The sequence below is a fragment of the Macaca mulatta genome, chromosome 1 (assembly GCF_049350105.2).
Source record: "Macaca mulatta isolate MMU2019108-1 chromosome 1, T2T-MMU8v2.0, whole genome shotgun sequence".
Classification (NCBI taxonomy): Eukaryota; Metazoa; Chordata; class Mammalia; order Primates; family Cercopithecidae; genus Macaca; species Macaca mulatta.
This window is the reverse complement of record NC_133406.1, coordinates 15,778,745-15,801,993: the sequence shown is the minus strand read 5'-3', so window position 1 is coordinate 15,801,993 and position 23,249 is coordinate 15,778,745. Positions and strand designations below refer to the sequence as shown.

At 40.7% G+C, this 23,249-nt stretch overlaps 1 protein-coding gene across 2 annotated transcripts in view; it reads right to left on the bottom strand.

Moving 5' to 3' along the window:
- Positions 1 to 23,249, bottom strand: part of PCNX2 (pecanex 2) — a 309,389-nt gene that overhangs the window by 270,097 nt on the left and 16,043 nt on the right. For both annotated transcript variants that reach the window (XM_028849636.2, XM_028849638.2), the window contains exons 2-5: positions 5,897 to 6,102; positions 5,017 to 5,137; positions 4,258 to 4,294; positions 991 to 2,307 (exon numbers count right to left, since the gene is read on the bottom strand). In XM_028849636.2, the coding sequence (XP_028705469.2) occupies positions 991 to 2,307; positions 4,258 to 4,294; positions 5,017 to 5,137; positions 5,897 to 6,102 (1,681 nt within the window). The remainder of the gene's footprint in view (positions 1 to 990; positions 2,308 to 4,257; positions 4,295 to 5,016; positions 5,138 to 5,896; positions 6,103 to 23,249) is intronic.

Here is a 23,249-nt window from a genome sequence, read left to right as displayed (position 1 = left end):
TTAGCCGGGCGTGGTGGTGCGTGCCTGTAGTCCCAGCTACTCGGAGGCTGAGGCAGGAAAATGGCGTGAACCCAGGAGGAGGAGCTTCCAGTGAGCCGAGATGGTGCCACTGCACTCCAGCCTGGGCGACAAAGTGAGACTCCATCTCAAAAACAAAAAAACAAAAAAACAAAAAAAAGACTGCCTGGAATCAAATCTCAGTTCTAGCACCTCCTGAACTTACTAGACACTTGGGAAGGCAAGTGAAAATTTCTGAGCCTCATTCGAAGAACAGGAAGGATAATGGTATATCCATAACATAAAGTTATATAAAGAGTGAGTTAATATGACAGTAATTGTATAATTTATCATCTAAACTGGGGACTCTTTTGAGAGAGAAAGTCAGTGCTCTTAATAATTATGTTGGCAAAACCGTGTGTAAATGAGGACCCTTCCAGGCAAACCACAAGGTACAGTCACCCTCGTTAACATATGCAAAGTGCTTAGAACACTGCCTGGCATAAATTAAGAGCTGCAGAAGAGTTTGTTATTATTATGAGTACAACATGGGATAATTAGTGAATTCTGTATTTTATAATAAAACTCAGCAGGAAAAGTAGATTCACTTCATAGAAATTTGTCTTACAATCAACTTTCCCAGAAGGCATCTATTTCATAAAGGAAGAAACATCTATTGCGAGTACTTGCCACAGTAGTAAAATATAATTGCTTATTTCCCTGGGAGTAAATAGTCTTGCCTTGTAGAATAGGGAAGCAAAAAAATCATGATAATGCCTTAAGTGTCCTGGTAGAGTAGGACAATATATGTGCACATGTTCATCACAGAGCTTAGTCTCGGTAATTCAGCAAATACTGATGACAAAGCCAAGCAACAAACGATTGCCCAAGAGTTGTCCCACTATTTGCAAAATCAAATCACAGAAGGCAAATGGCAAAGAGGCATATTGCCTTCTATGTCATCATCAGAACGGAACTGATGTGGAATCGCACCTTGGAGAAGCCCACTTTCTTCATTCTGCTCTGCTGAGCCATTCAATTGATTGGATGCAGCCATCTTGGAAGTATTAATGGATTCTAACAGGGAGACAAATTCCAGGAAGTTGGACTCATTTGGTATTTGTCCTTCCTTAGCCTCTAGATCAGATTTGGAAGTTGGCATTGTTTTCTCTGTATCATTAACAATTTCTGCGGAACTTTTACTCAAGAAGACATCTGTTCCACTGTCCACACTGAGCACCCGGGCATGCCTCTTTTCATGGCTGGACTTACAAGACAATGGGTCAAGGTTAGTCAGGCCTTCCTTCCCCACCTTAGACTCAGAGGCTGTATCAGGTGTAAGCCGGGACGCTGATTCCCAGGGTTCCCGTGAGGAAGAACTGTGATCCTTGGTGGCACTTCCCCCCTCCCCAGATCCATAGCCAGAACACTGATTGGTGGATACCCTTGCCTTCAGTCTCTCTGGAGTCCTTTCACTTCCATTGCCTTCAGAACAGGGAACACCTCCTCCCCCACCCTCAGGCAGGTCCAGGGTGATCACGGGAATTGAGATCTGCTCGGCATTGGGAGAACTGGCCGCCCCTGGGTTAGTTGGCTCAGCGTCAGACTTTACACCGGTCTTCTCTATGCCAACCACCTTCAGGTGGAGGGAGCTTTCCAAATCTGTCATGGAGTTTGGGGTACTGCTCATCGTGATAACAATTTTTATGGGTTCATGTAGACTCAGTGGGTCTCCGGGTTGAGAAGTATCGATGAGAGTAATAGCCACCTCACTATCTGAGGAGTCCACTTCCTGGTTCAAGGGCAGGTCCACCTGGCAGGAGGTATCCACCTGACAGGATGTGTCTGCTGGCTCCTCCACAGGCTTGGCCACGATGGTGTCACACTGAGGGCAGCTGCTGCTCAGGCTGTCTTGGGGTGACTTGCTTTGTACTCGTTCCCTTACGGAACCCTGGGGACAACTGACAGGTTCTAGAATCAGGACTGAATTCTCACTCCCCCATGGCTGGAAAGAAATGTCTGTTTCTAGTAAGTCATACTGAGACAAAGACAGGTGGGGCAACTTCTTCAAGGGTCCCTTATCCACTAAGCCACCCTCGGATCTGTGGCGCAAAGGAGGCTGCCCCTTGCCTCCTCTTTCCTTTCCTTTACCATTGATGAGAGTTTCTGTGGCAATTGGTTTTACGGGTATTGCTGACTTGGGCATGGTTTCCAGCATGTGTGCTTGACAAGCAGGTAAACTTTCCATTTTGATACCAGGTGAGGTAGATGACACTGGTGCTATGGGATGGTCTTCTGATAGAATGACACCTGAAATGAACGACACATGGCAACTTTATTAGCATTGGAAATGAATGAGTGATGCCCAAGAGCCAGACCTAATGAATGATAACAAAACTAAAACAGCACCAGCAACTAATGGAATTGGATACTTTTTTTTTTTACTTTAAGTTCTGGGACACATGTGCAGAACAGGTATAGATGTGCCATGGTTGTTTGCTGCACCTATCAACCCATCATCTAGGTTTTCAGCCCTGCATGCATTAGGTATTTCTCCTAATGCTCTCCCTCCCCTTGGCCCCCAACCTCCGACAGGCCCTGGTGTGTGATGTTCCCCTCCCTGTGTCCATGCGTACTCATTGTTCAACTCCCATTTATGAGTGAGAATATGCAGTGTTTGGTTTTCTGTTCCTGTGTTAGTGTGCTGAGGATGACGGTTTCCAACTTCATCCATGCCCTGCAAAGAACATGAACTCATTCTTTTTTATGGCTGCATGGATACTTATTTTTTAAAATAACATTCCCACTGTGAAATTATTCTTGAAATATAACAATAAAAATAAAACAAATGAAAAGCAATACAGTATAACAACTATATATATAGTGTTTACATTGTATTAGGTATTGTAAGTAATTTAGAGATGATTTAAAGTATACAAGAGGATGTGTGTAGGTTACATGCAAATACTATGCTATTTTATATAAGAGACGTGAGCAACATCCACAGATTTTGGTATCCACGGGGGTCCTGGAACCAAATCCCTTAAAATACTGTAGAACACCACCAACTAAGATGGTGTCTTTTATAAGATTTGACTAAGGAAAAAACAAAATTCTTTGCTTTACTATAGTGTTGCTAAGAAACACTGGATTTACTCGCCAGGTATGGGTTTAAATGCTACCTGTACATTTTACACACTATGACTCAGAATGAAATAATGTACGTAAAACTTCTACTGCAATTCCTAGTACAAGTAAAAAATGGGAAATTATTGTTTTAATAGGAATGGTGAAATTAAAAGGCCAGACCAGATATTCAAAGTACATAAGATGATGAGCTATAGCACACCTAATCTAGAAGAATATGTTTAATATGAAGGAAAAGGTATGTGCTTGTATATATGTGTATAAAACAGACATAAAGTAACCGTTATGAAGCTGTATGTGCAACCAAAATATTAGAACTCTAACTAATGTGAATTTATTTTAGTAGTAATAACACAGAAAAAAATCTGGACAATCCTTTACATATTGTTATAATGGGATACAGCTGAATGATGAAAAAAGAAACTTCATTTTAGGGGTTCAGGGCTATGGTGCTAATTTCAGCTGTTTTCTAGAACAAATTAAATTTTACACCATTTTCAAAACTGAAATAGTGCATAAAATTTGTCTTTGTAGTAGTAGAAAAGAAAATAGAATTGCAGAGAAACAAAGGAATTAATTCAGGCCTCCAAAAGATCTTTTCTAAGCCTTCTGAAGGTAGTCAAAAGATTAAAAAAAAAAAAAAAAAATCTTAGTAAAAACGTAAAACAAAAATTGTTTAAGTTAAAGGAAAGATCCCCCAAAACAAAATTTGTAACTTGAAAGAAAGGTAGATATGCAGAATGCTATACAATTTATCCTGTCATTTTTTGATGTATGTACTATAATACAAATTTTTATATGGATGATAATTTATCATCCATAAAAAAACTTACATGTCTGCTCTTTATAAGTCATATAAAATGAGGCATAGACTGGAGAAATGACAACGAATTATGATCAACAAAATATCACAATTTGAATTAAGACTTGATATACAAATACTGATGAGAAAAAATTAAAATTAAGAGTTAAAGAAACAAAGTCAAAATATAACTATGCAGTCTTAGGTATAGTTCTTATTTTCAGTTAATCCACTGACATTCTGTTTTATAAAAATATTTTTCACTTCACTGAGGATAATGCAGGGATAAAATATGAATGATGACACTTTACCTTTGAGATCTTCTACGGTTTCCTGTGCTGACAACTCCTAACAAATGAAAGAAACAAAAATCAATGGATGACTCAGCTGATCGTCCATTTCCAGACAGTCAGCAATAACTGACCAGTAGTCACTGGTTTTCTAAATGGCATGTAGGGAAGAGACAATACAGTGTTCACTCTCCTTAAGCTTCTATAAAATGGGGACCAGAACGGATACAAATGTATGTAAGTGTGGACATTCAACCAAGACAACTGTACTGTGACAAAGGGAGATTTGCTACTAAGAAAGTAAACAGAGAAGGAATAAGCCACTACTGACACTATAGCGAATGGAGCTCAATAAAGTAAATCTAGAAAAAAGGTAATTTATTGACTTCCCAGAAAGACAAGTGTGATTTAAAATGGAAAGCAGAGGCGATATCCATTTCAGGTGGAAGGCATTGCAGATATGATGACTTCAATGAATGACAACAGAAAGAAGCAAAGGCCTGCAAATTGGTTCTCTGCCCAGTGTGGCTGACCCAGCAGTGGGGGTGGATGGCAGAGGAGGCCAGAGAGTGTGCTTTGAACACATGACTGGGCATTTATCATATGGTCCCAAGGGCACCCTTCAGGCCATTTCCAGACCCTGGGATGTGATATTCACTGTACACGGGCCAGTGATTACAGCATGCAAGCTACAATCACTGCTGCTGAACATTCCTATTCTAGGGGAGATCAACACCGAAACCACATGAAGAGGGTGAAACAGGAAACAAGACCACTAACCAATGGCCCAGAAGAGTGATGAGAGGTTATGCTTTGCCCTCTGGAGCTGCAGCGGAGGGGAGGCGTGGAGAGGTTTCGACTGGCCTCTTCCTTTTTGCCATTGTGAATCTGCCTATTATTGCTAACCCAACATGAGAAACACAAGAGCAGTGAGTGATATTATCAAACAGAAGCATGACTCTTTTAGTACTAGTCTAAAAACTTATTTTTCCTACAGTCCATTTTGTTATATTCCTTATATATAAATCTTCGTTTGTTGTTTTTAAGAGACAGGGTTTCGCTCTCTCTGGGTAAGCTAGAACTCAGTGGCACGATCATGGCTCACTGCAGCCTCAACCTCCTGGACTCAAGTGATCCTCCCACATCAGCCTCCCAAAATGCAAGTTTACAGGCATGAGCCACCATGTGCAGCAGATAAACCTTATAATAAACATTACTTTTAAATTAGAGGACATGCTATCTTAAGGAGCTGTAAGAAATAATACAAGAATAGTGAAAAGAATGCTAACTCAAAAATTACTCTTAATATTTCAGTTCTATGTAATGTATCACTTTTATATCAACAAACACAAATGCTATTCTTTAAAATACTCTGGCATGTTCTAAGCATTTAAATAACAACATAAAAACAGTGAAGTGAAATTTTTTGCAGTGCTAAGCCTAAGACAAATGAATTCTAGATCATGTGAGAAGGTCATATTGATAGCCAGTTAAACCATCCCGATTATGAATATCAATGTTATGCTTAAGTATATGCTGAAATATAAAAAAAATGCACATATTTCTGTCTGCCTGTACTAGTGATTTCAAAAACAACTGATAAAAAACTTAAGAGCAAAACATTTAAATTTTGAAGTGTCACATTAATTGGAAATATTACCTTGGATTTTTGGGATTAGTTATGTGTTCACCTTTGGCCTCCTTGTCTTTATTTGGCTTTTCTTCCTTTCTGGAGGGCTTTTGCTGAATTACTTCTCCTTTGTCAAACATGAGGTGTAGGCGGTAACTGACTAGTTTGATTATTGTGAAGAATATAGTCACTGCACTGCAGTAGAAAAATACAATGATCACATTTGGAGGAAAAGCCTGAAGAAGGGAAAAGAGAGAGAAAAATCATTTGCTTTTAAGATTTTCTTTCTGTTTTAAATCTGGAAGCATTTTTAGACTATATACTGAATATAAATTAGGCAAGACTTCAGATTTGACTAATTTTGTAAGTTTTCCTGGTTAAAATACTTGAGGAGAAAGACCGGCTTTTTATTTTTTGAAGTCTTTTTTGTTTCTCAGGTTCTGTAGTAGTTGCACTGATAATCAACATTTGATTTGCAGGCAGGAACCCCACAGAACAAAAGACATATTCAAGGAAACCTCTCCTTTTTTTTTTTTTTTTTTTTTTTTTTGAGACGGAGTCTCACTCTATCACCCACGTTTGAGAGCAATGGCGTGATCTCGGCTCACTGCAACCTCCGCCTCCCAGGCTCAGACAATTATCCTGCCTCAGCCTCCTGAGTAGCTGGGATTACAGGCATTCGTCACCAAGCCTGGCTAATTTTTGTATTTTTAATAGAGACGGGATTTCATCATGTTGGCCAGGCTGGTCTCAAACTCCTGACCTCAGGTGATCCGCACACCTCGACCTCCCAAAGTGCTGAGATTACAGGTGTGAGCCACCGTACCCAGCCTCCATGTTTGATAAGCTCTTATCTAAGGCCTAATCCAATGCATCTTCCTATGCAGCTCATCTTAAAGGCCAGAGATGCATTTGTTTTCATCAACAAAACACAAAAAGCCTTGTGGAGAACAGAAGGAAAAAGAAGGGAGAAAGGTTAGGGTAACCACTCCGCCATTCCCCTCCTTAACCTCCCATTGTGATAACACCCGCAGGCCATGGATTTCCCTAGGGTTGTAATGCACACAGGGGACCACAAAAGGGTACTGCTTCCAAAAGGAAGAGGAATATTTCCAGCAGAGACAAACGATCTGAACATGGCGACTATAGTGAGGTTCAGCTCAATTCTATGCAATCCCCTCAAGAAACAAAACAAAAAGAATCACTGGGACCCATGAAGTTGTCCTACTCTGTAGCATCTCCCATATACCTTCCTAATTCTCTCCAGGACCAGGGACTATCACACGTTCTCTAGGCCTTCCTAAACTACATTCCAATTCTTTGGGATGGAAAGAGATCCCCAAGTGTCCCAAGGTGATATCCAGGACAGCCTTAATGACTCACGAGACCATTTTATCAATGGACTGTCCTAAAGAATATCGGAAATCCAGTGATCTGTGTAGCCGGTGCTGCAACCCAAACATAGCTAGGCTTGCAGACAGTAGGGCCCAGTCTCCATCTGCGCCTAAGCAGACCCTGTACAGTTTGCCGTGGTCCCATGCAAGAGTCTATCTTCTAGGTTGGACTGTCCCTAAAATGCAATAGCCAAACAAAGAGCACAAAAAAGAAAGAGGAAGATGATCAACAAGTAAAAGATAAAGTCAGAGATTTTCACCATCACTTACTCACTCTTATTACATCATGGGGGGAAAAGTCCACAGATAAATATAAAGCAATAAATAAGTGACAGAATAACTATATAAGACACTATGAGATAGATAATACCTGCTGTCCACTACCTGGCAGCAGATAAGGTTTATATTTACAAAAGGTGTATCTGTAAATATAAACCTTATATTTACATACTAAATACTACTAATAAATTAAAATACTACTAATTTAAATACTGCTCAAATACTACAATACTACTAATAGTATTTAGTAGTATTTAGTAATCTTGTTTATATTTACATACTAAACACTACTAATAAATTAAAATACTACTAATTTAAATACTGCTCAAATACTACAATACTACTAATAGTATTTAGTAGTATTTAGTAATCTTGTTTATATTTATATACTAAATACTACTAATAAATTAAAATACTACTAATTTAAATACTACTCAAATACTACAATACTACTAATAGTATTTAGTAGTATTTAGTAATCTTGTTTATATTTACATACTAAATACTACTAATACTACTAATTGCACACTAAATACTACTAACAGCCCCTATCGCTTTTTCTTAACTATTATGGGTTTTTAAAATTTAAGCTAAATTTAGAGACTTAGTTTGAACAAAAGTGATAAAAGAAGGAAAAAGAGAGCCTGCAGATGTCCATGAGAACAGACTATTGTTATATAAAAATGATATTCAGCCAGGCATAGTGGCTCATGCCTGTAATCTCAGCATTTTGGGAGGCCAAGGCAGAAGGATTGCTTGAGCCCAAGAGTTCAAGAGCAGCCTGGGCAACATAGTGAGACCTGCCCTTCCCCATCTCTACAAAATTTTAAAAATTAGCCAGGTGTGGTGGTGTGCACCTATAGTCCTTGCTACTGGGGAGGCTGAGGTGGGAGGATCTCTTGAACCTAGGAGTTCAAGGTTACAGTGAGCTATAATCACACCACTGTACTCCTGCCTGTGCTACAAAGTGAGACCCTCTCTTAAAAAAAAAATGAATTATATTCAAGAGTTTGTTGAATTTTCATGTAACTAGGGCTTCATAGTACTCTAGTCAGCAAGGGTAGCAAAGAGAGTTAGTGCTCACTAAATACTCCATCCTCTCCTCTTCATTTCCTAGCTTCTCTCGCAGCTAGGCTGAGGCCATATGACTAATTTTGGCCAATGGACAATGAGCACAAGTGCTGGCTTAGACAATTATGAGCTAGGTGCCTCCTGCATCCCACTCTTTTCCTCTTTACTTGGTGACCTCAGGAGACACGTTTTCCAGATGATATGTCTATAAGATGATGCAGTTTCTTTCAGACTGGGCACCTGAGTAACTCTGCAGAGCAAGGCCCCTATAAACCCAAGATAAGCCTATAACAGGAATAAGAAGTAAACTTTTGAGCCATTAAACCACTGAGATTTGGAGTTGTGGCTGCTGTGGAAGCTAGCATTACTTAATTAACAACAGGGGGGTCCATTTTCATGAGGAATCTTCCATTCAAATTAGGTTAGAGATAAACTGAGAAAACCCTAAGTTATTGAGAAAAGAATGGAAGAGAAGAAGAGTGAGAGACAAAAAATTGTATAGGACTCTTGGGAAAATTCACTTAGAAAAAAAACTGGCATGCCCCAATATTCAGAGAGATATTATTTTTCAGTTTATCCTCATAAATTTAGGCTACAGTGTAAGCTTGGTTAAAACTGAAATTAAGTGAGGGCAAGAAGTTAGAATTTGAAGTTACCATGAGCACTAGCACCTAGTTGGCAACCCAGGTGAGAACCGGCCCTTGCCTCATCCTCTATAAAGGACCACTTGGCACTCTGTCATATCTGCAGCCCATGGACCTGACCAGACCATAGTGAAAACAGAGATTTTACTGAAAATTTTCTGGAACAAATGTTTTACAGCATGCTATGCATGGTACGTTGTTTCTCCCCAAACTCCCTGATCTAATAATTCCTTTGAAAACCTCTCCCTAGCCAGGTGCAGCGGCATGTGCCTGTAATCCCAACTTCTCAAAAGGCTGAGGCAGGAGGATCTCTTGAGCCCAGGAGTTCAAGACCAGCCTAGACAACAGAGAGAGACCCTGTCTTATTAATAATTAATTAATTAATTAATTAATACCTCTCCCTTCAGTAGACCCTCCAAATTGAATCTAGTATCTTTCCAAACACTCCTTTTTTACGCCATGCAATTATGCTCTTCCCAGGCTCCTCCAATACCACATGCCCAGGGACATCCCTGAAAATCACCTGCACGGCCATTTGACTGCAGACATCATTATACTCAGGCAACAGAAGACCTCCAGCTTCTAGTATTTGCTCTCCTTAGAGGTGTGAATGCAGGCAGAGAAAGAGGGTTTAGGAAGGGATTTACCATATATGAGCAGTTATGAATTGTTCCTAAATCTTCACCTTGATGTAAGGTATACTCATGTTTCTGAACAGCAGTTTTCTTGTTCTAAGGGAAATTAAAAGTTCTTATTTCTATGAACTTTTCATTTTAACACATTCTAGTTAACAGTGTGAGGCAACATTTTTCAACATCATATCCTTGGCCAAAGAAAAGTTTTATGTTGTTTCCTGACCCACTATTAGTATAATTAGTATTATAATGACTCATTTGACCAAGGTTTTATGACAAAATTTCATGTAAAACAACATGCTGTTACCAACTAAGCAGTTACAGTTCTTCCCATTGGACCCACCTCTGTCTGTTCCTTCAGGTTCATAGCTCTGGTTTCCTCACAGTCACTGCTCTGTTTTTTTGTTTTTGTTTTTTCTCTCTTTTTTTAAAATTTTTGTGGCCAGGCATGGTAACTCACGCCTGTAATCCCAGCACTTTGGGAGGCCAAGGCGGGCGGATCACCTGAGTTCGCTACCAGCCTGGCCAACATGGTGAAACCCAGTCTACTAAAAATACAAAAATTAGCCAGGCGTGGTGGTGCTTGCTTGAAATCCCAGTTACTCAGGAGGCTGAGGCAGGAGAATCACTTGAACGTGGGAAGCAGAGGTTGCAGTGAGCCAAGATTGCACCATTGCACTGTAGCCTGGGGGACAAGAGTGAAACCCCGCCTCAAAAAACAAAACAAAACAAAACAAAAACAGAAAAAAAAAGAAAAAAAAAAACACACAACTTTTGCTTTACTGTGGTAAAATATATATAACATAAAATTTACCATCATAACCATTTTAAAATGTAGAGCTCAGGAGTGATAATTACACTTGCCTATGTGCTACTGTCACCACCATCCATCTCCAGAATTTTCATCTTCCCAAACTGAAACTGTACCCATTAAACACCAACTCCCCACTCTCCCCAATCCCGATCCCTTGGAAACCACTGTTCTACTTTCTGTCTCTATGATTCTGACCACTCTAGATACATCATATAATTAGAATCATATAGTACATGACCTTTTGTGACTGGTTTACTTCACTTATCATAATGTGTTCAAGGCTCATCCACGTTGTAGCCTGTGTCAGAATTTCCTTCTTTTTTTAAGGCTGAGTAATATTCCACTGTACAGCTAGACCACATTTTGTTTATTCTTTCATCCATTGGTGGACATTTGAGTTGCATCTACCTTTTGGCTACTGTGAAAAACACTGTTCTCAACATGGGAGTACACATATCTGAAGCCCTGCTTTCAGTTCTTTTGAATATATACCCCAAAAGAGGAATATCCGGATCACATGATAATTCTATGTTTAATTTTTTTTTTCCAAGACAGTATTGCTCTGTTGCTCAAGCTGGAGTGCAGTGGCACAATCTTGGCTCACTGCAACCTCTGCATCCCGAGCTGAAGCGATTCTCCTGCCTCAGCCTCATGAGTAGCTGGGACTACAGGCGTGCACCACCAAGCCCAGCTGATTTTTGTATTTTTAGTAGAGATGGGGTTTCACCATGTTGGCCAGGCTGGTAGCGAACTCCTGACCTCAGGTGATCCGCTCGCCTTGGCCTCCTAAAGTGCTGGGGTTACAGGCTTGCGTCACCGTGCCCGGCTTATGTTTAATTTTTGGAGGAACTGCCTCATCATTTTCCACAGCAGTTGCGCTGTGTTACATCACTCTGGTTTTTAACTAGAGGCCAATGGGTTATTGCCTCCCATCTCCTGAATGACCTGGAGAGATAAAAAATCTGCCTGAGTGAGGATTAGCTATAAGCAATGCCCATGCCCAGTGAGAATCAACCGCTGCTGAGGGTTTCTGTTTGCAGACATAAAGAAGGACACTCTTGGGGGCTCACCCTTTACTGATGTGTACCTCATAAGAGTACTTCATCGTTCGGTTTTCACAAGCTAATTTTGAAGAAGTCTTCTGGAAATGAATAGATTCATTGTGCACATGAAGAAGCTGGGTGTAAAGTGGGTCACGCTGCAGCGCTGATGAGCTCACGGAACTCCTCCTTTCTGGAAGTTACCTACCTAGCAACTTCAATGACCTGACTGAGAACCAGAGACTCAGGAGAAAGTAATAAAATCGTGGTCTTCCTGGGCAGTCAGAACACACCACTGTTAGAGGGAAACAATTCCTCCCCATTTCTTGGCTTCAAAAGAGGGGATGATTCTCTCTACATAGCCAGCCTCTCCACCCCCATGACTTGCTCCTCCCTTAGTGACTTCTGATGCGTGATTTGGGGAGCCGGAACTGGGCATGTCTTTCTCACGCCCTCCCCTTCTTCTCTCTCGGGAGCTGGTTGGGCCAAGAAGGTGTGTCTGGGTGGCTCCTCTACTGCAAAGTCTCCAGTGTCAGGCCCCAAGTAAAGAGGCCCAAGGCCGTGCATGGTGCCCCTGACCAAATGGGTAAATCTCTATCACTCTGGGGACAGTGAGGAAGTCCACTTGCCTGCAGATATTAATATCAGTCACATTCCCAAATGTCAGTTCATTCACACTAAAGGTGATCTTCTGAACTCCACGTTTGACTCTTTTGTCTCCCTTAAGTGCCTCAGAAAAGGATGTGTTATCTATGGGGTCACCAAGTCTACGAATAAAGTTCTTGAATTTAACCGGAAAGGGAGTCGCTCAGAGCTTCACTGGATGTTCTGTGCTCTTGGTCTAGGCATAATTCATTTACATGGCACATAATAAGCCTAATAAACTCAGTTTCCCAGCCCACAGCAGAAACTAAAAGGGAAAACGAGGAATGAACAGAAGTAGGCACAGTAATGTAACAAGACCTAATAAATGACGGCTGAAGTCATGGGAGAAGTAAAACTAGAAAACGTACCCATAAAAAAGCAAAGGCACTTCTACGATTATTTTCTGAGACACAAACACACCTCAGTTATGTCTGAGGCTATCATTACAATAGCATAATATCTAGGATTACAAAGAAAATGGTCTGTGATATTCAATACACTGTTAGAGAAGGCAGGGACATTTAAAACCATCCCATCAATGTGGTTAAAGTAAATTGAGTTTTTCTGCCTGAAGGTTAAGTTTCAAGTAATTTGGAAAATGATTTTACTCAGAATATGTGGCCTAATAAATGAGGCATTAATCTGCCAAACATAACACTCACACTCAAGCCTGACATTTATATGCCCACCCGAGAGTGCTGGGATGATTGTGCTGTATGCCAGAGCATTTCCTCCGGCTGTGGGGAACTGCTTAGTCTGGTTATTTATGCCATCCGTGGGCTTCAGAACCTCCTACTCAAGCTGCTGGAAGCCCGACAAGTTCTACGACTATTTGAAAACCACAGGTTCATCCAAAAAGATAGAATTCAGACTGAGCAATGTGAGCTGTCTCATCTGCTTCAGAGATAACAGAGATTCTTTTCTGTTCATCCATTTTGTCAAATTAAGAGAGAGCACCTTTGTCCATCTGGTCATTCATCCCCATTCATTCATTCATTCATTTCTTTCACAGGTAAATGTTAGTACCTTGTCTGTGCCATTCAAGTATGACTCTTGGGTCCTATTTAAGTAAGTTACAATTCCTTGAGGGGTTGGGGACAGGTGTGTATACCAAAAAAATTACACGACAGAGAAGTGCTATCATTTCTTTGCATTTATATATGTGAAGGGAGTTACAAGTTTTCAGATTCAAAATCATATTTCTTACATATTTCATGCATTTCCTTTACGAAAAAATAAACTAAACAAATGTATCATTCTCTCAGAAAATCTGGAACTTGTGATTATATGTTGAAAACTAGAACAAGCCCAGCAGAAGTTCAAATCCCAGGAATATAGGCCAAGAACCCCTGGACGTAGATGTGTACAGAATGCATCCTGACTTATATGAACCTGCCCCCAACAGGTTATGGACAGGGGATATCCATGCAGCTCCCCTTAGATATAGCCCCCCCCTTGCAAATACCTGTTTAAAAATGATGAGATAGACGGAATCAAGACATTTGACAGTTTCTCAAAATTTAGCTCTATGTGAACGTCTATCCTGAAAAGCAAGATGAACAAAAAAGTAGAATAGAACACTTTCTCTTAGGACTGCTATTTGACTTTTGTTGGATCTGCTGTCTGTTTCTTATGAAATCTGCTCTGATTTTGTTGAGCTCCTGGACCTCATTCTTAGTGTGCAGCTTTGATAAGAGAAACTGATGATAGAGAGGTGGCAGGTGAGTGTCTGGACCGTTAGGATGGTGCTACAGGGAATGGTAAGATGAAAAAACAGCCAAAGTTTAGAAAGTTACATTTGACCACATCAGCAGAGTCATTAAAATGAGAGTCACTGTAGACTTACTCACTTTGAAAATCCTTTAAAAAGCTGCACCTATGATTATCCAACCCTTTCTCTCTTCTCTTGTGATACAGAATATTGAATGCATAACTTTGTAAATGAATGTTATTTTAGTCAAGAAATTTGAACTCATGTTGTTTTCATTTTAAATGGCCATGGTAAGAGTTAACATAATACTTATATTTTTAATGTACACTGAGCTAAATAGAATGAATCAATAAGTTTATACAAGACAAAGTTATGCCAACCTCAATTCAATGACAAAATCAATCATAAATATGTACTGAGGTTGTGTTGGAAATCCATGTCACATGTCTCCTAATAGAAATGTGCTACTTAGAATTAAAAATGAAAATTAAATATTATGAAGGTTTATAAAATATAACCCATACATGATCAATATCATATTTTATATATAATCTAAATCAAGACTGAATACTTATTTTTCATAAGGAATTTTGGAAATAGTTTTGGCGTGACGAAGTCAACAACTTACTACTAAAATGTCTGAGTTCATTACCACCAAGTTCCTTGACTCTTTATTAAGTGCCCTCAAACCCAAATGATACAGATAATGACAAGTGTCATGAACTTTCAAACCTGTATCAGTTAATGTTCAAATTTAATGATGTATATTACATTTAATTTTAAGCAATATTCTTCAAATTCAATTTTGTTAAAATATTAAAACCACATCTTAGATTTAAGTCTTTGATCCATCTTGAGTTGATTTTTGTATAAGGTGAGAAATGAGGATCCAGTTTCATTCTTCTATATGTGGCTTGCCAATTATCCCAGCACCACTTGTTGAATAGGGTGTCCTTTCCCTACTTTACGTTTTTGTTTGCTTTGTTGAAGATCAGTTGGCTGTAAGTACTTGGCTTCATTTCTGGGTTCTCTATTCTATTTCACTGGTTTATGTGCCTATTTTTATATCAGCAGCATGCTGTTTTGGTGACTATGGCCTTATAGTATAGTTTGAAATCAGGTAATGTGATGCCTCCAGATTTGTTTGCTTAGTCTTGCTTTGGCTATGAGGGCTCTTTGGTGGTTCCATATGAATTTTAGGATTGTCTTTTCTAGTTCTGCGAAAAAATGAAGACCTGAAATCACAAAAATCCTTGAAGAAAACATTGGAAAAACCCTTTTGGACACTGGCTTATGCAAAGACTTCATGACCAAGAACTCAAAAGCAAATGTAACAAAAGCAATTGTAAATAAGTAGGACTTAATTAAACTAAAAAAGTTTTTGCACAGAAAAAGAAACAACAGCAGAGTAAACAGACAACCTACAGAATGGGAAAGAATCTTCACAATCTATACATCCAAAAAGGACTAACATCCAGAATCTATAGGGAACTCAAACAATTAACAAGAAAAAAAAATCCCAAAAAATGGGCTAAGAACATGAATAGACAATTCTCAAAAGAAGATATACAAATGGCCAACAAACATATGAAAAAATGCTCAACATTGCTAATGATCAGGGAGATGCAAATCAAAAACACAATGCAATACCACCTTACTCCTGCAAGAATGGTCATAATCAAAAAATCAAAAAATAATAGGTGTTGTCAGGGATGCAGTGAAAAAGGAACACCTCTACACTGCTGGTGGGAATGTAAACTAGTACAACCACTATGGAAAACAGTGTGGAGATTCCTTAAAGAACTAAAAGTAGAACTACCATTTCATCCAGCAATCCCCCTACTGGGTATCTAACCAGAGGAAAAGAAATCATTATACAAAAAAGATACTTGCACATGCATGTTTATAGCAGCACAATTCGCAATTGCAAAAATACGGAATCAGCCCAAATGCCCATCAATCAATGAGTGGATAAAGAAATTGCGGTGTATGTATTTACCATGGAATACTATTCAGCCACAAAAAGGAATGAAATAATTGCATTCACAGCAACCTGGATGGAATTGGAGACCATTATTCTAAGTGAAGTAACTTAGGAATGGAAAACCAAATATCGTATGATCTCATTCATAAGTAGGAGCTAAGCTATAAGGATGCAAAGGCATAAGAATGATATAATAGACTTTTGGGATTTGGGGGAAATGGTAGGAGGAGGGTGAGGGATAAAAGACAACAAATTGGGTATGGTGTATACTGCTTAGATGACAGGTGCACAAAGTCTCACAAATCACCACTGAAGAATTTGCTTACTTAACCAAACACCACCTGTTCTCCAAAAACCTATGGAAATTAATCATTAAAAAGACTAGAGAGAATATAAAAAAATAATAATTTAAAAATAAAGTATTAAAATCAGTTAGTAATAATCATTTTTAAAGGAACAGTGAGATGATAATGAGTTGCATTAATTATTTTTTCCTTACACATTCTGCTTAACAAACAAGAGGAGCAGTAGCTACAGCTCATGCTCCAGCTCAAAGTGGGAGAGTCCTTAGAGGCTGGGCTAGAAGGGATCCCTGTTGAAGCTCCATGCCCACCTGCAGATTTTGCATTCCTTCTCTTGCCCAGTCTGCTAGTCAGCATCCTAGTAAGAAGTTAGATGTTGGTATGTCTCAGAATCCTTCTTTCCTTCTACCCAACTGCAAAAGTATTTAGTTTGATTCTTGCAAAGGCCATACCTACCAAGGATTGTCCAGTAGGTTTCTGCTCAAACCCATTCAGTGGTTTTCAATAAAATAGAAGTTCTTTTGGTGTGGTTTTTTTCTTTTTTTTTTTTGGTAGAATGTTACTCTGTCACCAGGGCTGGAGTGCAGTGGCACCGTCTCGGCTCACGGCAACCTCCGCCTCCTGAGTAGCTGGGATTATAGGTTCAAGCGATTCTCCTGCCTCAGCCTCCTGAGTAGCTGGGATTACAGGTGCCCGCCACTACGCCCAGCTAATTATTTTTATCTTTAGTAGAGATGGGGTTGCACCATGTTGGCCAGTCTGGTCTCAAACTCCTGACCCCGTGATTCGCCTGCCTCGCCCTCCCAAAGTGCTGGGATTATAGGCGTGAGTTACCGTGCCTGGCCTCTTTTGGCATTTTGAACCTAATAACTTCTCATTGTGTAAGATGTTTAGCTTTCTGGCTCCCACTGTTTTAATGCTACTAGGACATTTAATTTAAATTACATTGTGATAAAGTCATTGAGATAAACCCAAAAATGCTCCCAACAAAATTTGTCCATGTCCCTTGGGGGAAGTTGTTGTTTCCAATCTAGAACCAGTGTGCCTACTTAAATATAATATTTACCAGTGGGCATTAACATGCTGCAGCAAAGGTCACTAAAATCATGGACCTTGTCCATTAATATCATAGAACAGTCACCCTCCTTCTTTAGCCCAGGGCTTCTCAATCTTGACACTACTGACATCTTGGGCCAGAAAGTTTTTTGCAGTGAGGGGCTACGTAGGTAATATGCACTGTAGGACATTCAATAGCATCCTTAGTTTCTATATACTAGGTGCAGTAGCAATCCCTCCAGTGGTGACAACCAAAAATATCTCTAGATAGTCCCAGATGCAAGTCCCAGATGCAAGAGGGTGCAAAATCAACCCTCTCCACAGTTGAAAATCACTGCTTGGCTCAAAAATGTATTAAAGTGTACCAAGCATACAGACAAAAGAAACATAGTCCCTATACACACCAAGTTCAAAGTCAAGCATGAGAGTAGATGTAGAGAGTAGAATTCCAAAGTAGAGTAGCAAGTGCCGTCGTTCAAGTAAATCAGGTGTGCCTAAATCAGACTGAGGAATGGGGATTGCAGACCAAGAAAACCATGTCAGAGAAGTCACACATCTGAAAACTATAAAGTATCCTGAGAAAAGCCAGGCAGAGGAAACAGCATGAGAAAAGCAAAGGGCCTTCCAGGAAGAGCAAGGAGTTTGGAATCACAGACATGGGGTATTTGAAGTCGGAAGCAAGTGGTAAGAAATGAAAGATCTTGACATTAGGCTTAGGACTTTGATCTTCATGATGAAGAGCACAGAAGGCTAGCGAAACATAGAAGCAAAAAGTTGGTATCTACATTTTACAAACTCATCCATGTAGATGGACAGATGGAGGCAGAAGTAGGACCAGCAATAAGGAGACGAGGAAGGGGCAATCTGTTTCATGGAATTGTTGCAGCGTTTGATGAAATTACATTTGCGAATGCACACTGTGAAACATGAACTGATTTTTCCATCAAATCATTTCAAAAACAGTAAAGTGTGATATAAATGCAAACAGAAACTATTCCCACTGCTATCCTATGCTAGTGTTAGAATTTCAAAAACATTTCTAAAAGGAAAGTCTGAGACCACTAGGATTAATGGCAAGATTGTTGAAATAAATGAATACTCTTTCTTTGACGGAGTCTTGCCCTGTCACCTAGGCTGGAGTGTGTGGCGAGATCTCAGTTCACTGCAACTTCTGCCTCCTGGGTTCAAGCGATTCTCCTGCCTCAGTCTCCTGAGTAGTTGGGATTACAGGTGCATGTCACCATGCCCAGATAATTTTTGTGCTTTTAGTAGAGACAGGGTTTCACCATGTTGGCCAGGCTGGTCTCGAACTCCTGACCTCAAGTGATCTGCCCGCCTCGACCTCCCAAAGTGCTAGGATTACAGGCGTGAGCCACCGCACCCAGCTGCAATAAATGAATACTCTTACAAGGTGATATTGAAAGGAGGTAACACATGTTAAGTTGCTATATTTTTATTTTAAAAAGTATTGACACAAAACAGTGTAGAAGTGGCCGGGCGCAGTGGCTCGAGCCTGTAATTCCAGCACTTTGGGAGGCCGAGACGGGCGGATCACGAGGTCAGGAGATCGAGAGACCATTCCGGCTAACACGGTGAAACCCCGTCTCTACTAAAAAATACAAAAAAACTAGCCGGGCGAGGTGACGGGCGCCTGTAGTCCCAGCTACTCGGGAGGCTGAGGCAGGAGAATGGCGTAAACCCGGGAGGCGGAGCTTGCAGTGAGCTGAGATCCGGCCACTGCACTCCAGCCTGGGTGACAGAGCAAGACTCCGTCTCAAAAAAAAAAAAAACAAACAAAAAAAACAGTGTAGAAGTTCTTCAAAAAATTAATAGAATTAACATAGGTTCTGGCAATTCCACTTTTGGGTATACATGCAAAAGAAATGAAAGCAGGGTCTCAAAAAGATACTCGTACCCCCATGTACATCGCAGCATTATTTATAATAGACAAGGGCTGAGGTTGGGCTCGGTGGCTCACGCCTGCAATCCCAGCACTTTGTGAGGCCGAGGTGGGCAGATTACGAAGTCAGGAGATCGAGACCATCCTGGCCAACATGGTGAAATCCCGTCTCTACTAAAGAATACAAAATTTATCAGGGCTTGGTGGCATATGCCTGTAATCCCAGCTAATCGGAAGGCTGAGGCAGGAGAATCTCTTGAACCAGGGAGGCAAAGGTTGTAGTGAGCTGAGGTCGTGTCACTGCACTCCAGCCTGACGACTGAGCGAGACTCTGTCTCAAAAAAAAAGACAAGGGGTGGAAACAAATCTAATGTCCTTCAACAAATATTTGAATAAACAAAATGTGGTTTATACATACTATGGAATATTATTCAGCCTTAAAAAGGAGGGAAATTCTGATACATGCTACAACATGAATGAACCTTGAGGATGTTATATTAAGTGAAATAAGGCAATCACAAACAAGCAAATACTACATGGTTCCACTTATATGAGGTACTTAGAGTATTCAAACTCAGAGACAAAAAGCAGGATGGTGGTTGCCAGGGACTTGGGGGAGAGAGAAATGGGGAGTTATTGTCTAATGGGAATGGAATTTCAGTTTGGGAAGATAAAAATGTTCTGGAGATGAAAGGTAGTGATGGTTGCACAACAATGTGGATGCACTTAATGTTGCTGAACTGTACACTTAAAGGTGGTTATGATGGAACATTTTATGTTATATACATCTTATCACAACTGTTAAAGTAATTATTATTTTATAACACTTTGGATTATACATGACATTTTTCAACTGAGAAATATGAACAACCAAGTCACCACATTGGATCCTGCTGTTTGAATATGGAGGTTAAGAAGTAAGCAGAATCAGTTCCTCAGAAAGTTCGGGATTTCCCTTCTAGAATAATCTCTCAGGTCCAAATTTCATCCACGCAATGTGTTCACTGCCCCGAGTAAGCTACGAGCAGAAGTCCCACGTTGTTAGCTGGATCATAAAGATGATCAAGCTCCATGTTCATTTAGTCTTTCAGGTGCTCAGCAAGTACTGTTCCATATTCTGTGCCAGGCACTGTGCATGGCACTTTGGGGTAGAGCTGTGACTGCAACAGACAAACATCTGTCTTCAAGGAGCTTCCAATATAGCACACACTAGTGACAACTAATTTTAAAAGTAATTTATTTGTGCCCACCAAGGGAACCTAACCTATACTAGAGTGTCAGGGAATAATCCTTCAAGGAACTAGTATTGAACTTGAGCAGTGAAGGTGAACTGGAGTTAACGCAGAAAGGTGAGCAGGTAGATTCCAGACAATGGGTCAAAGTGTGCAAAAGATACAAATCAGCATTAGAGATACAAAGAAAGCCTGCGCAGCTGACTGCCTGGGTGGGAGGGCAGAAAAGAAGGAGTGGGATGAGTCTGGGAAGGTGGGACGGTCAGATGACACACCGCTGAGCCCCTGAGGTCCTCCTTCAATCCCTGCTGGGAGGCCTGGAGTGGCCTGCTAGCCAGTCTCCTCTCCTCTGCTCTACAGTTTTCAGGATAGTGTCTCTCAAGCACCATTTTAATCACATCACTGCCCTACGCAAATACCTACAATTAATTTTCTCCAGCACTTCTTATGCTAGTTTCAAAGCTTTTCATGGCCAAGACCCCTTGAGCTTCCAGGGTTCTTGGTCATTGCATCACAGGAGTGCGCTTTGCTGTCCTCTACCATGGGCAGAGCCACAAACCAACAAGGCCTCAGGGAGTAAACACCTAAATGGGGAGATTAGACTAACATCGGTAAAGTAGTATTTAAACACTACAGAGGGGCACACAACTGAAGGGCTCACTCAGGTAAGCTGTCCTATCTTCGTGTCAAGGCAGTCCACTCAGAGCAGGTGGAGAAAACCAGAGAACAGGGGCTGTTGTTGAAGGCTCCAGAGGTCCCTGGCTTCAACTGTGGTGCAGAAGTTGGATACGACATGGAGGGGAATGTGGAGGAGGGCACCTATCGTTAGCACACATGCAACAGGCGAAGCCAACACGGTGCCTGGACTCTCCACAGGAGAAAGGAGATCATGAAATACAGAGACAGACTTGAAGAGAAGACCCATATTTAAGGGAAAAGGGGAAATGGAACCAAGCAAAGAACACCAAGAAGCAATGAATGACCAGTGAAAGATGAGGAAAGCCTGGATACAAACTTATTTTCAACATTACTGATTACGCTTGTCATTCTTTATTGATTAATTAATTAGTAAAGGGTTCAGTGTAAACTATGTGTTAAGCATTCTGATATCCAAATCAGCTATTATCTGCACCACTCATAGACAGTTACCACACTTTTATGGATTCTATTTTAAGTAATGATAAACTCCCCGAGTCTACTCTTTGTATCTACTCTTTGTGTGTGCCCAGTGCCTGACATGCAGCCAACATTGGGCCCTTTCTTGGCTGCAGCAAGCATGTTAAGCCCTGACCTCCCACTTACCTATTTTCAAGTTCCACAAACAGTGGCAAAGGCAAACTGTGCCTGCCTCAAGAGCCAACAGAGCCAAGAGGAGGGCAAGTCTGCAGAGAAGATGCTGACTCACGGCAAGGCATCAGGGCCCCCAACCTAGGCTGCTGCTTGCTAGGCCTGTCTGGGGACTCTTGAGATGACAAACACTGGAGGAGAGAGAGGATCCTGCAGCAGTGACATCACGTCAACGGGACAAGCACCTCCCGAGGTGCTTTATCACCGTGTTGGAAAGGGGGTCACAAGTCCTGATCTCATGAGTCAGAGGAATGAAATGTCTTGAGAATTGTGCCTGCTGATGGGAAAGGGCATTTCTGTACAGGGGAATGGAGATTTCTAGAAAGGTTTTCTGATGAGCAAGGGACAGGAGTAGGATTGTAGGTCTCTTCCCCAGTGTCTGTCAGCTCTGGTTCTCCAGTTCTTTCCTCATAGCTGGAGACACTGGCACTCCACTCAGTCCCATGTCAGAGCCCACCACAATCTGGTTGGAGACCTGTGAGTAAGTCTTGTTGCTAACATACCAACTACTCTAGGTGGCAGAGATGAGCCCTCTGGCATCCAGTGTTAGCTTCCCCTTTACAGTATCATTTCTCCCCTTTCTGTAGGATGCACCCCACTCCTAAACGCATATCATTGTATGATGATCTCACTGGGGCTCAAATTGAACATACTTGGCCAGCATCTATAAGCTTACTCTCCTATCTTTTTAACATGACCCTAGTATTCTTCAATAATTCTTCTTTACTTAAAGACTCCTCTTGTTCATTTTCTTGCCCAGACCTGGAATAAACCATTTTTTCCAAAGAGCTCTAGTTTCTTTTAAAAGAAAACGGAATTCAGAGACTAAAATCCGAGTTCTAGATCTGTCCATTCTCATTGGGTTATCACTGATTCTGGGTTTTTCAGTAGAGCTCAAAAAAATATATATATTTTAAAATTAAATAAGTCATGATTTCAGAATGACACTGCTACTTTTTTTTTTTTTTTTTTTGAGACAAGATCTCACTCTGTTGCCCAGGCTAGAGTGCAATGGCATCATCATAGCTCACTGCAGCCTCGTCCTCCCAGGCTCAAGTGATCCACCTCAGCCTCTCAGGTAGCTGGGACTACAGCCATGTGCCACCATACACAGCTAATCTGTGTGTGTGTGTGTATGTGTGTGTGTGTATGTATGTGTGTGTGTGTGTGTATATCTATTTATATATTTTATTGCAGAGATAGAGTTTCACCATGTTGCTCAGGCTGGATTTGAATTCCTGGGCTCAAGCAATCTGCCTGCCTCAGCCTCTCAAAATGCTGAGATTACAGGTGTGAGTCACCACCCCAGGTTGATATTTATAATTTTAA